This window comes from Scatophagus argus, chromosome 24 (genome assembly GCF_020382885.2).
Source record: "Scatophagus argus isolate fScaArg1 chromosome 24, fScaArg1.pri, whole genome shotgun sequence".
NCBI classification, from domain to species: Eukaryota; Metazoa; Chordata; class Actinopteri; family Scatophagidae; genus Scatophagus; species Scatophagus argus.
Genome location: NC_058516.1, coordinates 9,894,813 through 9,910,765, shown reverse-complemented (window position 1 = coordinate 9,910,765; position 15,953 = coordinate 9,894,813). Strand labels below are relative to the sequence as shown.

Here is a 15,953-nt window from a genome sequence, read left to right as displayed (position 1 = left end):
TTTTTGGGGGGAGTGGGGCATCGGCTTTTTTTTTTTGAGTATTTATTGTTGTGGCCTCTAATGACTATCATAAGCTGCATTAGGACAAAGAAGAGCATTGTGGTCACTGGCACGAATTGTTTTTTGTGTGCACAGACTGTGATTCAATGAAAAGTTAGAAAAAGTGTATTTGAAGCATGAAATACTACAGCTGAGATCTAACTTTTCTCTGGATCAGGGACAAAAACACCATTGATTGTCTGCATGAACGGGCTAAAAATAATCGTATACAAATGCATGGGTGCGTCAAATAAAATGTGACTGCATGAAAATTGCAATGCGCTTTTAAGAGAAAGGCAACAGCACGCTCACAATCAGGACTCGCAAACATCATCCAAAATACGTTCCTCCGTACCTGCTGTTAGAAAAACTACATTTAGGTTGCAGAACTGTGCGCTTTTAAAGGTGCCACTTTACTTGATTTCTTTCCAAATTTCAACCTGCAATCTCTCCTCGCCACTTAGAGCTGCTCAAGTGCAAAGCTGCCGAGTGCAACCCAATGAGAAGGTGACTTGGAGTATGGCATTTCTGAAACCGACAGGTGAGTGTGGAAAGTTAAGGAGCGACAGTCTCTTTCTGCGAAGACACAGCTGTGGCAGAGGCTTTTCATGAACCGACAGTTTGAATGCAGCCATGTCGCCGTGTGAAGCTGGGCGTCACCCCGGAGGAATTCAAAGATCTCGCAGCTCACTGGGTTTTAGCAACATTGTACGGAAGCACACATGTTCCTCTGCTGACTGAGCATAGTATGACTGCAGCCAAATGCGGGCAACAACAAGGCTGCAGCAACTGATGACTCAGCAGGTGCCATAATAACACTGTGGGGAACATAAAGAGCATCATATACTCTCAGTGGCTCTGCTAACACAGTGTTAAACCAGGTATGAAATTATGTTCTCTCTTAAAAATCAGAGCCCAGGGATTATGGATGAGGGATGCAGTCACTGTGGGACTTTCTAATTAGGACTCATCTCTTTCTTTCGCTCTCTCCATCTCTCTATTTGCTTTTCTGTCCTCACACCCATACACACCTTGTTTATTGAGGATGAGAAGAGCGAGATGAAATAAGAGGCGAAGAGGCTGTCAGCCCCTCATTGTTCCGTTCCGTACATTTCGGATGAATTACAGTGGCAGTGGAAATAATTGCTTGTCCCAATTATGAATCCATCTGCCGCGGTGGCTTTCTGATTTGATGGGGAGGAAATTCCCGAGAGCAATACCAAACAATGCGCGGGAATAAGGCACAGGAGCGTGTCAGCGGCCATTAATATCCATAAAGGCAATTTCACAACACACCTAATGACATAAAATGACAGACAATAACGGTTAGGAAATTAGTGGTGTGTGTGTGCACGGGGATTAGAGTAGGGAAGAAGTGAGGCTAATATATTTGTCTGCAAATGCATGTGGACAGTTTACCTAATAGTCCCTCTGTCTGTCCTATAAAATAATACGACTCTACAGGAGTATTTAGACGCAAAATATGGCATTTGGGAAATTATTCACATAGCTTTCATTATTTTTTTAAATTCTCCTCCAGTCAAAATGTCCTCAATAATGTTTGGAATATAAATTTCAAACTAAAATTCAGACATTGGATCAAACCTATTAGAAAGTAAAATGTACAGTAACTGTGCAGTAATTGAGTAATTAGCACATTATTTGAATTTTATTCAATTCCAATTTCAATTAAAGTCTGGCTCAAATCCAACAGAATATGCAGCATTAACATTTACTTGTATCGAACAGGACTGTCATGATATCATATATTCACTACACAGTTAATGTGGCCAAAAGAATTCACAGTGATGATATTAATGGGGATAACTTTACTGGGGAAAAAAAAAATGCTAGCAGCCAAATTTAACTTTAATTTTATTATTTGTGAAGAAAAAGAAGAGTTACACTTTATGAATAGTGAAAAGGCTACAAGATAAACTGATGAACAAAAGCTCCACCAGGCCCAACATCTGCTGGACTGTTTACACACATTGTCATATGTGCATTATGAGTATTACATGTTTTAATATCATGGTCATTGTCAGTATTGGCATATCACAACACCCCACATTTTATACATTTAATATTTCTAAAGTATTTAAGATGAATTTATTGATCGTGGTGTGGATTCTTTATCTATTTGCATTCTTTTTCTCTGTGCTCTTATTTATATATGTAACACGGGTGTATTACATTTCTAGATAGATAGATTTATAATTATATATAAAATCTAAAAAAATAAGTCTTTATAAGTGCTATTGGATGATCATTATCTGGTTATTTGTTCGGATCAAAACTATGTCAAACACACAGAACTTTATTTTGAATATGAGTAGAAAAAATACCTTAGCCAGAAGCTGCATTAATAACCGGCGGAGTGACATGAAGTCCTGTCAGAGAGGTGCGGTGTCAGTGGGAGAGTAATTTCCTGGACTTCCACACTTCGCTCTGATTTCTTCCGGGTTCGTCTCTCGGTTTGTTTTGTTTGGGTGTATCGGCGGACGGCTCAACGTGACAGAAAACTGCCACTCTGCGGCTGGAGCTCGAGTTTTCCCCTTTAATTTAAATGAAGGTTTGGCTGAAAATAAGATGTTGTGAAGGTTTAACACCTGCGGTTTAACTCGGTCGAGGCGGACAAGTGACTTCACCGTGATTTCGTGTTGACCTGAGACACCTGTTGCTCCAGTTTCGACAGACAGGTGCCACTTCCTACGTCTCAGGGAGCAGGGAGCAGCTCCGGGTCGAGAGACCACCGACACTTGGATTAATTTAGTATTTTTGTAAAAGACAACAACAACAAAAAAACATTGGGATAAACAGCTAATATGAAAGTTACTGTGACTTTCGGGGACACCGCTGTGGTGGTTCCCTGTAAAGCTGGATGGACCGTGCGGGATTTGGTCGACCAAGCCACACGGAGATACCGCAGGGTCATGGAGCAGGTAAACACTCTCAAACACGTCGTTTTCTTCATCCCCCCCACACATTGTTCACGTAAAAAAAAAAAAAAATAGTTTCGTTCCACTAATTCCACTAATTCTTCACATTTTTGATGAGCTGTTTGCCTTCAACTTGACAGAGGTGCGGGTCACGTGACAGGTTTGAGGTTATGACGTTCGTAACGTTAGTGCGAGCTTAAACTGAAACAGAAGGAGCCATGTTGTTTGCACTGAGATAGAGATCTATGTTGTTTGTAAAACTGCGTAGAATATTGTTTGTTAAACTTTTATATTTCAAGGAAGCACAAGTATCATTCATGAGGCGAGGCCTGAGTTATTTTTGTTTTGGCCAGGCTTAAAAACATTTTATCATAATATTGTGATACATCCAGTCCTATGTAAAAGCCTTATATACATATAGGTACACATATAGATAAGTCAATGGTGTACTCTTGAGGGATTAAACATTTAAACTTTGTAAATATATAAAAAAAAACAAGCAACAAAACGTTTTTAAATGTAAATTTGTGAAATGGAAAACACAACATTAATAAAAAGTGATTAAAGTGATTAAAGTGACATATTTTGTCATTGGAGGGAACTCACTCCAACGAAATTTGTTCTCTGCATTTAACCCACCCAAGTGACGTGCACACACACAGCAAACCCGGGGCAGTGGGCGACCGCGTGCAGCGCCCGGGGAGCAGTGGGGGTTAGGTACCTTGCTCAAGGGTACCTCAGCCATGGACACCGGGACGGGGAATCGAACCAGCGATCCACCGGTTACGGGTCCGACACCCTAACCGCTGATCCACGACTGAAAAGAGAAAGGGCTTCAGTCCAGCCTAAATGTAATCAATATAGCACTCTTTAATGATCAGCATTCCCACAGTGAGAATCCATCACAGAGGATGACCAACTTACCTCAGCTGACCAGAATGCAATGCAGCTGCAGGACACCATCACTGTGCTCCCTGCCTCAGTGCACACCTGTTCTGATGGTGGGTTGAGGTGACGTGGAGACACAACAGATCACAAAATATTCCTTATCGTTCACTCAGCATCTCAAGCCAAACATTAAGTAACTCATGGTGTTAATGGGATTTAAAGGAACCACTGGTGTAGGGTGTTGTTTTCCTGTGCCTCGTTTTGAATGCCCCGCAAAGATATGAACCCCTCAGCTTTCTGCTCCCTGATGCTGCAATCACTGGAACATAAATCATTCTGCCGAACTGACCTTTTATTAATCAGTGGCTTTGTATGTGCATGCTGTTGTAGCGTGATAGGGTGCCGATGTGTGCCTTGTCTCTGCGAGGATGTGACTGGTTCTGGCTGCAGTCTCGGCTGTCTTCCTGTACAATAGCTACCCTGTTTAAGCCCTGGTATCTCAGCAGGCAGGTGGAAGTTTACTGTTTGATGTCCTCAGTGTGGCTGCAGTTGGGGATGTGCGCTGTGGACAGGAGGCTTTGTCCTGTGAGTGATTGGGGATTAGGATTGGTGACAGGCTATGGTTTTATCGGTTGGCTGGACTTCTCAGCACAGCCATGCACCCTCCCCCCTCGGCGAGGCAAGGGCTCATAGAGAGCGGGAGGACGCGGAAACGAGGATGGAAGGGCCGATTGGTTGCTGGGATGGCTCGATGGATTGCTTCCACTCGCTGAGGGAGCACATACACACACCTAGAGGACCACACACACACAAAAAGCTCATCTTACTCGGTGTCCCCTGAGCTGTCACGTCTCTGCTTCGCTGACAGCCACAGCCGTGCCCACTCTGCCCAGCGGTCTCTGTCGATTTTCAACAAGGCAGGCGGGGGTGCACAAGCTGAAGTGGGCTAAACGCAAGTGTGTGATTAGAATGCACCAGGCCCTTGATTGCTTTTACAGGGAATGTTAATTAGGAGCCGTTGTTAGACGCTGACTCAGCAGTCTGTTGCTTTTCTCTTAATAGAGGCACATCATCATGAGGACAGTACAGCTCTGTAGCTGCCAGAGAGGACCGAATAGATCTGACCAGATGTGCTGGCTGCTCCTGCCAGCAGAATCCACTTAGCGCCCACATTAACCACACATTTCTCCACTCTCCTGCCTCACTGCTGACAGCAGGGACAGTGTCAAAACCCCGGGTTTAATCACGTGTATGTTTACAGCCATGTGCAGGGCAAACAGGATTCTGCACTTTCTCGCTGAGCATTGCAGTAATGGCATGTAGACCTTCTTAATTAGCAGTTTATTTTAATGTGATCTCAGCTGTGACTCCGAACGCGTTCGGCTGCCTTCATCTCCGCTGTTGAGAAAGCAGTTGTGTTAACCCACAAAGCCTCTAACTAACTGCATACAGAAAATTACTGCTCATTATGCAGTGTGATTTGTTGAGTTTGCACACTGTCATGGTGGTGAGAAAAGATTTTCCCATACACTTTCCAGGCAGCATTTGATCACCGCTATTGTGCCATGTGATCGAGGAAGTGGGAGTTTACAGTAGATTGACCGATCGTTGATGGTTCTTAGCAAAAAGCCGATTAATAGTGTAAAATATTCAACGCTGTTTTGGTTAGCAACCTTTACTTTGTTAGAAGCTGGATAATTCAAAGTCAAAGTAATAGACATCTAAATAAATCAATAAATCTGAACCTGAATATAACACTAACTGTAAATGTGTGTGTGTGTGTGTGTGGGTGGCTATTGTCATATAGCATCCCAACCTTGCTGAGCTCTCTCTCCATAGGGACAATGAGCAGTTTTATCAGAGCCAAGTTCTGTCCTGCCTTATCAGTGCCTATTGATCTGAGACGTTGTGAATTGTGATTTTGGCCTATAGAATTAACATCACCTCTAGCTGCAACCAGTAACTATTTTTTATTAGATGTTTAATTAATAACATAAAATAAAAAAAAAAAAAACAAAAAACAAATGTTTGGTGTTTTTGCATTATAAATGACTCCAGTGATAAGTTGAATACTTAAGTTTTGTGGATGTAATCTGACTCATCATTTCAGCCCTCTCCGCCTGTGAACTGCGATGAAGTGAAAAGTCCACAGCTGCAGGAGTCTCGATAACAACTGACTGACCTCTTGGTTTTACTTTTTGTGATCACTGTATTAGTGTATGTCTGTAGCCTGGGGGGACCAGCATGCAGACTGTGAGCGTTCTCAGGGGAAACCGCCAGCTTCTGTAGCTGTCTCTCTCCATCTCATGGTCTGTCTGCGCAGACTCAGTTCAGGTTATAGCCCCTATTCCAACACTGTGCTGACACCTGACAGCACATTAAATAAGCTGAAAGCACTTTGCTCTCTTTCTGTATGTAGGAGAGAGAGGAGTAGTCCGATGTGGGTTGCTATGCGCGTCAGAACTCAGCTATGCAAAAGGAATTTTTAAAGATTAATGTAACTGTTCAAACTTTCCTTTCCTTCACCTGAGGGTGTTGCATCCTGACTGTCAGGTCTGTCAGGAAAACAGTCTGCATATGTATTGTAAATTCATTGTTAACTCGATTGATACTTGAAAGGAAATACTCCCCCAGCTGAAATGCATAGCTACAGAGTGGCACAGTGTTGACTGTTCAGCGGGCACTGTAGCTAGCTACCTTCTGGGTTGTGCATCTGTATCAGTTCCACAGGGACGTGAAAGTACAAAAAGTACAGACTCTTTTCATAAATCAAAATGCCACCCTGCCTGATTTGAGTGTGTGCTGTTGTGCAGCTTTTTCAGGGGAAACAAATAATCAAATATGTAATTCATCCTTTTTAATATAACAATAATAATATTTTTTTGACCTCCTGAAATTTCAGTATTGGTATCTGCTGTAAAAATCCAGTATTGGCCAGGCTCCTCATCACATGCCTCTATATGGCCTTGGTTAGTTTATAACCCAGTATCTAAAGTGAAGAAAAACTGGATTCATTACCTGTTAATAAACCAGTTAGATGCAACAAATACATCAAGAATAGAGTCCAAGGTGTTCCTCACGACTAATGTCACTGACATTTAAACAGAACTTGAAATAGTTTTAAAGTGAGCAGCATTTGACTAGTGAGGGTCGCAAACTACTCGTCAGCTAATTGCACACATCCCTAATCGTTATCTTAAGAATACTTTGAAATATCATGATATCATTTTAGGGCCATATCACCCACTGAATGCCAGTGCTCTCCTCTGTGTGTGTGCAGTCATGTGTATTTAGGGTATCATGAGGCCAGGGATTGCAGAGGCACTAAAAACAGTCAGCAGTCGGTCTAAATTAAAGGACTGTAACTGACAGCAGAACTCATGTGAGGCTTCAGACTCAATGTGCCATACTGGACCATTGCATTCCTACTTGATTTATTTCTGTTGTGTTCAGGAGTCATTTTGGCCCTGATCGTAGTCAGATGTAGACCAAGGTCAAGTTGCCTCCATCTCTGTCTGTCGTCTTCCTTCGGAGAGAAATCCCTCCACAGTTTTCTTTCCTCTGGCCTCTCGTTCGCACCGACTGATCCGACTCGAACACATCGACATGTTCATTAAAGGCTTTTTTATTTTTATTTTTATTTTTTTTCTGGTCACGGTTAAATCCACACCGTCTTCCTGCAGCTGTGTAATTATGCATTCTTTTCAGGATCAAAGTGTGAAATAGCACCGCCGACACCACCACCACCACCACCACCACCGTGGCTGCAGCCCCACTGAATTTAGCTTCACTAATCACTCCGACGCTTCATCGTTCTCGAGTGGTGTCATGTTTGCTCACTGGAGAGAGAGAGAAAGAGAGAGAGAGGGAGAAGAGGGGGAGATACCGCTTTAAATGGTTGAGGGGTGGGGGGCTTAATGGTGTAATTTGCAGGGAATTTACTCTTCTAACTGTCACGGTGATTCTCCTCCGCTGTTGACTGACTGACTCCCGACTCCTTTTGTTTTTGATTTCATGGGAAGAGTTCAGGATACAAAGGGGAATTACCAGGGATTGACAATGAGGGACTTCAGAAGAGTTCTCTATAGATTACTTCCCTCTGAAGTGTCATACGTTTATCCCTTTTCATCACGAGGTGGAAAGAGAGCGAAGTCTTGTGAGTTCTGGCTCTGGAAACAAAAAGCACGCCAGGCATTGTCGCGCTCTGGTCCACCGATAACAATTAATCCCTCTAATGCCTCTTTTTTTATTAAGGTGTGAATGTGTGTGCGTGTGTGTGTCTTAATGCCGGTGATGTCATCGCAGAGCCAGTAACCGTCCTTCCTTCTTTTCGCTGTGGCTGTCGTGTGCACACACTCACACAGACATAAACAATGTCAGTGAGAGGCAGCAGAATGCCAGCTGCCGTTCAGGTTGGACCAGTTTTTCTGGTGTAGATGCTTTGCCCCTGACATCTCGGCTCCAGCTGGTTTCAGCATCTTCATCCCACATGTGCTGGCCTGTAGTAAGGATTTTAAAATGAAACAACAAACACGCCATATATGATAGTGAGCAGACCTTCACTTCCTATTTCCAAGGTCTGTAATAAACTTCTAATAAGGCCTCACTCATAAAGTTATGTTGGCGAAACTGCAGCGCTCTGGCTCCTGTTGCTGTTGCTGCTAGCTAATGCTGGTTGTGTTTGCAGATCACTCTCCTCGCACCATCTCTCTCAGCCTTGGCGCTGATATTCTGGGCTCTTCTGAAGAAAGGGAGGTTCTGGCTTTATTCCTGTGATTGAAATCCCAGGCTCTCCCAGACATTTGTTTTAAGAGAATGGACTTGGCCCATTGTGAAAGGCAGACACCCTCTTTTTTTGTGCCCTGTAATTCACATTCGGATGCAGTGGAGCAAGAAAGAGCCCATTCACAGCGGGGCTCAGTGATACAGCAGAAGCTGCTCGCTGGGTTTCGGCCAAACTCATTCCAGCCTCCGAGGCTTATAGCCCGTAGCTGTTAATTTAGCTAGCAATGTAGTCTTGTGTTGCTCTTGACAGATTGCTTATTGGTATGGGCAGTTCCTAATGGACCATTTTCTACTGCACACATTGTTAGAAACGATAAGGCTTGTCCAAGATTTCTTATTTCAGTCTAGAAGTTACTTTTAATAGAAAAAATATTTATTTAACAAAGCTGAATTTAACCCATCCAGTAGCCTGGAATTACATTGTTTCATGTTGGATTCTTAATTTTTGCATTTTATCATCAGCTCCATCTTGAATTGTCCACAGTTGCACGTTCTCTTTGAGATCTGCAGGGCAGCAATCGACTGTATGTATGCTGGGTCACAAAAAGGGGAAGATGCTATTGTTCATGTACTTCTCTGTTGATTTTGATGTGTGCACAGGGCACAGATTTAAGATTGCAGCTTAGTCAACATTCCTTGTTCTCTTTGTCAATGAACGGATCACAAGCCTGGGTGTAGTTCCTGCTCTGTGGGGCGTGTTCACTCTGACCTCTGTCTTCATGGTGACAGTGAAACCGGCCTGGAATGTGCCCACCACAGCTCCCCACAGACCAGCAAAACTGGAAATGTTCCTGTCCTCCCCCACATCATTCTCACATTGTTTTCCATACACACTGCAAAACCCAGCGTTGTGCATGTACAGTGTAATGTAGGTCATCTGTTCCCCACTGTACCTGCCAGAGAAACAGGGAAACCTGCTGCTGTGTCTGGATATACACATGTTTATTATGTTGTCTGGCTGTCAGTATTGTGTCACATTTGTTGCTGTAAACATAGCGTTCATAGCAAATTAAGATGAGTTATTTTTACTGTACATCATGCTGAAACAATGATTCAAATCTTCAGTCTGAGTCAAGTACGTGATCATGTATTTCTGGATGTTTGTAGTAGGAGTGGGAGCAGCTAAAACAAATTACATCACAACAGGCAGGATGTTTTATTATCCCTCACTAGGATTGCGAAATACCCACAAGATCCTTGATGACTACATGCATCATTTCAGATTTCTATATAAATTGAAAAATACATGATATTGAAAAGGTGTTAATTGAAGAAGAGAGCAAATGTAGGCTGCAGATGTTACAGGAGAATATGCTCCCAGTAAGAAACTTTGTTATATGGCCATTGTCAGGGTGATCCTTGTAACTAGACAGTGTGCACACAACCAGGAAGTTATCTTTATTTGACAGTTATTGTAAACATTGTTAGATAAATATAGCCATTGGATCTCATGAAACTGTGTTTATTCTCCCACTAGTTTTCATATGTTGTCTGTGTACTAGTTGTCATTGTGCGTACCCACTGTGGCACCACAGTGACTGCTAATTAGCCCCTTCAGGACTTTATGGAACCTTCTGTGAAAAATATTTTGTTTATCAGTAGGGGATAAGAATTGTGATCAGTAAGTGTATTTCTGTTACATTATGATTGCCTCACTGAAAAGCCGGTTGGTTGAATGTCCACCCTGATATCATTGGTTGTTTTTTGTTATTCTCTGTTTAATGGAACAGGATGTCTGCCAGTTTATTTAAATGAGGAATTATGACTAGGTAGTGTAAGTGTAAGGTAAGTGTAGGTTGGTAAATTTCCCTAATGTTCCATCTCTTGTCCAACTCAAATGTGAATATATAATATTGGCTAACTGGTGTCTTTGTGTCCAGTACGGAGAGAGCGAAGTGAAGACCCATCACTTGGAGTACACCGAAGGAGGCATCCTGGACATGGACGACCTGCTGAGTGATCTAGTGGAAGACCGAGACAAGGTGAGGATGAATCGATGGTCAGAGTGTGTGGTGTACTTTGTGTTTGATCCTCATTGTTTTCCTCGATTGAGATTACAGAAGTGCAGTGGGAGTTTACTGACATTTGGCTCATCTCGGCTCCCGCGGGTTTGTTCTTTCCTGGTCTTCAAACGCCCTTCAACACACAGACATGTTGACGTGCGGCAGACGGCAGATTTACTTGGTTGGATAGCTCAGCATAACAAAATGAGCTACTATGTGGGCAGCAAGCCACCTCTTGATTGTTATTACCTGGTATGAGACACAGTAAATTACAGCAAGGAATCTGTCACTCTTTGTCATGATTAGTCTGATAGGGGATTTATTTTGACTCCCTATGTAAAGTCTCCAGCCTGGCAAGATGACAGGATGTGAAATAAACCAGGTATTTGTAAATCCAAACCTTGGTTGGCTTGTCACTGGTTGTTAGGAGTCAAAACCAGCTAAATACCAATTGACAAAGTGAGTTTTTCCGCTGTGTTTCCGACCAAAGAAAACAAAGTCAGATTAGATAAATCTGCATTTTAAATCGCTCCATATGAGGTGCTTGGTAAGGAAGTGAGCTTATTTTCTTCTCTCCCCAAACCACCTTCTCTCCTGCTCTGCAGATATTGAAAGAGTCGGGAGTGGTGCCGGTGCCGTGTGATTTAGCTGTCATGTTCATTTTGACCGAGACAGATGAAAGGACACCACTTTAGGTTTAAAGCAAATCAGCCATTTGCAGAGGGAAGTTCTCTGAAACAGCAGCAGTGACAAAACTGGAAGTTGAAGTTCATGCACGCACATAGACACACACATACAGTGGCCCAGTTTCTATAAAGAAGACAGTTCATTGCTTCCCATAATGCATTTGTAAGATGTGCTAATAAATTGCCCACAATCCATATTCATAAGCCCTGGGCCCAGTTGAACGATGAAATATCAACTTTTTTGTTAACAAGAAGACAAATGGAAAGATGCTGTACCATGCACTGACTACTGGTGAGCAATAGCGTGTGTGTGTGTGTGTGTGAGAGAGAGACATGTGCATGCAGGACTGCAAGTTTGGCAAAATACTCTTTGTGGAAAAACGGGGCACATATAAATAATAGATGTGTACATTCAGTGGGAATCTTCAACAGAGGTTGCATAAAAGTTTTCTGCAATCACAGAGAACAGAGGCTTCATTTTCCAGATTTGATGGAGTTATAATCCTAAGATCTGTGTCTTATTTGTGACTCATAAGTTTTAATGACTCGTTTTCCAACCTAAAACCTGCTTTCTCTCAGCATTCCTCAGCATTGACGATGAAGTGTCACGGATCAAATCCCGTTCCAGCATTTGATCAAATTCTCCCGCTAACAAGTTGCCCTGACGTCGGCTCTCTTCTCCCGAGCTGCGGTGCTTTTTTTGTGATTACGGGCTCTGCTGAGCAAACGCTTCAACTAGAACCTGCGCCGTGCAGGAACTGTCCTATTTACCTTTTGTTTCTTTACTCTCTCTCAGCTTTCACCCAATTCTCCAAACGCCCTCCCCGCTTTCATCTCACTTCTCATTTTATCCTTTTGTTTTTGCCGCTGATGAAAAGATAGCAGATGGAATAGGATGAGCGCACGTGATCTTCATAACATGCCAGTCATCTGACTTATCTTCGGGTTTCCAAACACTGTAGGCTCTCGTAGATTAACGAGCTGTGCCTGGTATTCTTGATTGGTCTGACTTCCTTTTGTTTGTCTATGTTTTTATTACCTCGCCGCAGCCGACAGATTCTATCTTTAGTGCTTTTCTTTTTTTTTGTTCTGTTATTGTGGCCGGCGCTGTTCCACCATCAATCATACAGGAGTGGTCCCATTGTGAGGGCCCTTCGCCTCACAGCATGGGCCCTGTGTTAGCTGCGGATGCTAATGAGAGATAATGGTTAGCTATTTGTACGCCTAGTGGTTAGCCTAGCCGCGAGTCCAGACCTCTTTATCTGGGCCAGCTCTCGACCATTAGTCAACACACACACAGACACTCTCTCTCTCTCTTTCACACACACACACATCTGCTGTCTCCACCGCCTGCACCGAACCACAGGCAGCCGTGTAGCGTAGCATGTTAGCATTGGCGTGTACGGAAGGAGCACCACTGGTGGTTGATGAGGGCGGAGATGAAGGGGCGGCTGTGATTTGATTACAGTTCTGCCCCCTGCATCTGCGGCGTGTGCGCACATAGGCCACGCACACACCGACACCCATGCACTCTCCGTTCATTAGCACCCCATCTCGAGACGCCGGCCACCAGCCTCCTCATGAATATTAATATCAATCTGATGAATGTGAAGAAGGCTGTGGGGTGTTGGCTCAGGTGTGACCACATATACAGAGTACACACTCACACACACAAAAGGCCACAGCATAAAGAAAGCACTGCAGGTCATGGTTCAGTTCAGTTGTACTCTGTGAAGCTCTCCTCGTCTTTGACCCTTCACTATTGGTTGCTGTGAGTGTGTGTGTGCCCTGCAGCCCTCTGATGACAGTTGGAGGTGAGTTATTGACCTGTCAGATGACCCCACTACTTTGTTAATGGTGAGGAGAGGTGAGCAGACATAACAGCTTTTTCATCTCCTTGTCTTTTGTCACGCTGTTTTGGGCAAATCATTGTAGTTTAGGGACTAGTTAACTTGCTTCATCCTCTTATCAGTTTTGTTTTCAGGATCACACCATAGTGCACGATGTAAAAGTCACACGAATTCTGATATAAAAGTTCAAAGTGAGACCTGTACGTGATTAAGAACTATGAAATGGCCTAAATTAGAATTGAAACGATCAGATTCTGTGTGATTTATGCTGTCCACTCTGTTGTGAAGAAGCAGAGTCACATACGAGCCAAAAAAAAAACGTGGAAGGGCAACATGATGATATGCAGTATCTCATGAAACCACAGAAAGTTGTTAGCCATCATTGGCAATATAGACTATTCAGGATTCAGACATATCCATCTGTTGTTTTTTCCTTTCCTTCCTCATCTAACCCTTACTCCCCCTGCTCTCCCCCTCCTCTCCTTTTCAAAACACAGTTATTAACAGATGTAGTGCTTTGCCTCTACACATTCGCCCATTTACAGCTACCAGAACTGTCATTCTCTCCTATTCACAGTCCTCTGGGATCCTGCATTAGCTGTGGCCATTACTCTCATACGTCTCCATGGTACACAGGAGCTGTCAGGCAGCCTGTCCAATTCCAGCATGGCATTAAAGTATTAGCAATACACCAGGTTTCAGGTCCCATATATATACTGCATGACGGCTGCTGGTTCCTGTGTTCCTGCAGACAGTTTTTTGTTGTCTGGTGAATAGAGTGCTTGGTCCAGAGTGGTGCTGCGTGCCACACACACACACACACACACGAACCTCCATGTAGATGCTGCTTGATTAGAAGACCTTTTCATTCATTCCTCTCCTCCAAGCACATGCAATTGAAATTTGAATGTTCAACATGTGCGAGTGTCCTCTGTTGTCACGCCGTTCTCCTCCAGAATGGGGAATTAAACTCAGGGAGCATAACGTCTCCTCATAAGTGGACTGTCACTCCTCATTCCGTGTGCACAGACACACATGCATGGTGCTCCACACGGACCTTGTTTTCGAGGCTAAAGAACGTATAAAAAAAAAATCAACCTTCCATCCCATGCAGCCAAATGAAAAATCTAATTTCATGGGAAATTTAATGGGAAAAAAAATGGAATGATTTCCTCCATGTCTCTTTAATTAGCCCTTTTTAATCACTGTGCCTACAAGGCGTCCAGGAACCTCCTGTGCAGTCTCTGGTTGCCGGTATGTAAATGGTGAAGGTGCATATCCCAGCTGATCTCCCTCTGAAATGTCAGTGCTTGATTATGAGGCAGTCTCCCATCATCCATCTCTAACGTCTGCATGTCACAGTGAAGGACGCGGTGCGAGAAAAATGCAGTCGGTCACATGGAAATGCGTTAAGATATTTAAAAGCAGGTCTGCGGTCATGAGCGTCTTTCATATCCTGTAAAGAGAAAATGACAACTCTTTGAATAATGACTTCATTTAACTGGACGCTATGTAAGGAAAGCTTTACACGCTTCGTTTTGCAAATTGAAGAGATGTGTTAGAAAATGCTGTACGTTTTACATGCATGTTACATACAGTTAGGGTTTCCACTGATTAGAAGAGTAGGATAGTTTCAGATTTCTGATACTGCAGGTGATTAGATTTGTTTTTTATTATAATTTTTACATAAACGCACAATGACATTTTATTGTAAGGATTCCTTAATTCTGGCCTAAAATAATCCTTGAGATTTCCAGGGTGATCTGGAAATATGAACTGATCTGAAAATCAACCCATGAAGCTGTTTTCAATGAGATAAAATTGCACTGGATTACATGCATGCATAATTTTCTTGTGAAAAGGCAATCTGAATCCAGTGCTGCAATGGCGGACTCCGCCACTACCAATAAAAATGATTGCATAGAGCGGAAATTACTGAATATTAATGCACTGAATGATGATTGTAGAAAGAAGAGAGACCATCTGATTTCATGACAATTTGAAGGAATTAAAACTATGCAACAATACAACTAGACAAACTCAGTCTTTGACATTCTGTACCACCCCATATGTGGACATCTGCCACTGTTTGTAGGTGACATGAGACACATTCTTGACAATGTGATAAGAAAAGACTCATCATAGTACTCTTAGTGTCCTGGCTTACTTGGACGTTTTGCATCTTTAGCCTTTCAGAGCGTTGGTGTCTTTAATAGAAAAACACTTGGTGATGTAAAGAAAGATATAAATATTTAAGGTCTTCTAAGTATTAATGTGTACATTGGTTTTGCAAATGGGTTATTGTTTGTTAGGCCTCAGCGCACAGTCCACACTGTGCATTTTGTTAAGCAACAACAAATTTAAACATAACTGTACCTGTTTGCATGAGCTTAAAATTACAGACAAGCAAATATTTGATGTTGAGGGAGCATTCTGTAGGCCTGCATATCGCCACAAATTCAAGTCAATGACCAACAACATCATGAAGTTCAGCCTTGAGCTTCACATCTCCAACTCACAAAGAAGTTAAATAATACCTCTGCAGATTTTGTATCCACCAGTTCCGTTTGAGTTATTTCTGGTGATTATGCCTGAAGTCATTTATTACATGTCAGATGTCAGCCCCTCTGACAGGCGACAATAAGGCATTACTTAAAACGTGCTAACCCGCCAGAGGAAAAAGTTTAGTGAATGGGATGTGATTGCGAGGCGCAGACGTGCTGATTAGCCTTTGACGCTTCGTGACATCTCGCTCCCTCACCT

General features: G+C 42.9%; 1 protein-coding gene across 3 annotated transcripts in view; it reads left to right on the top strand.

The window, feature by feature from the left end:
- Positions 1-2,504: 2,504 nt before the first annotated feature.
- pard3ba (par-3 family cell polarity regulator beta a) overlaps positions 2,505-15,953 on the top strand; it is a 138,253-nt gene continuing 124,804 nt past the window's right edge. For 2 of the 3 annotated variants that reach the window (XM_046382252.1, XM_046382250.1), the window contains exons 1-2: positions 2,506-2,981; positions 10,532-10,633. In XM_046382252.1, the coding sequence (XP_046238208.1) occupies positions 2,865-2,981; positions 10,532-10,633 (219 nt within the window). In that variant the 5' untranslated portion in view covers positions 2,506-2,864. Of the gene's footprint in view, positions 2,982-10,531; positions 10,634-15,953 lie in introns of all 3 variants that reach the window. The other variant, XM_046382253.1, reaches the window with a different exon arrangement.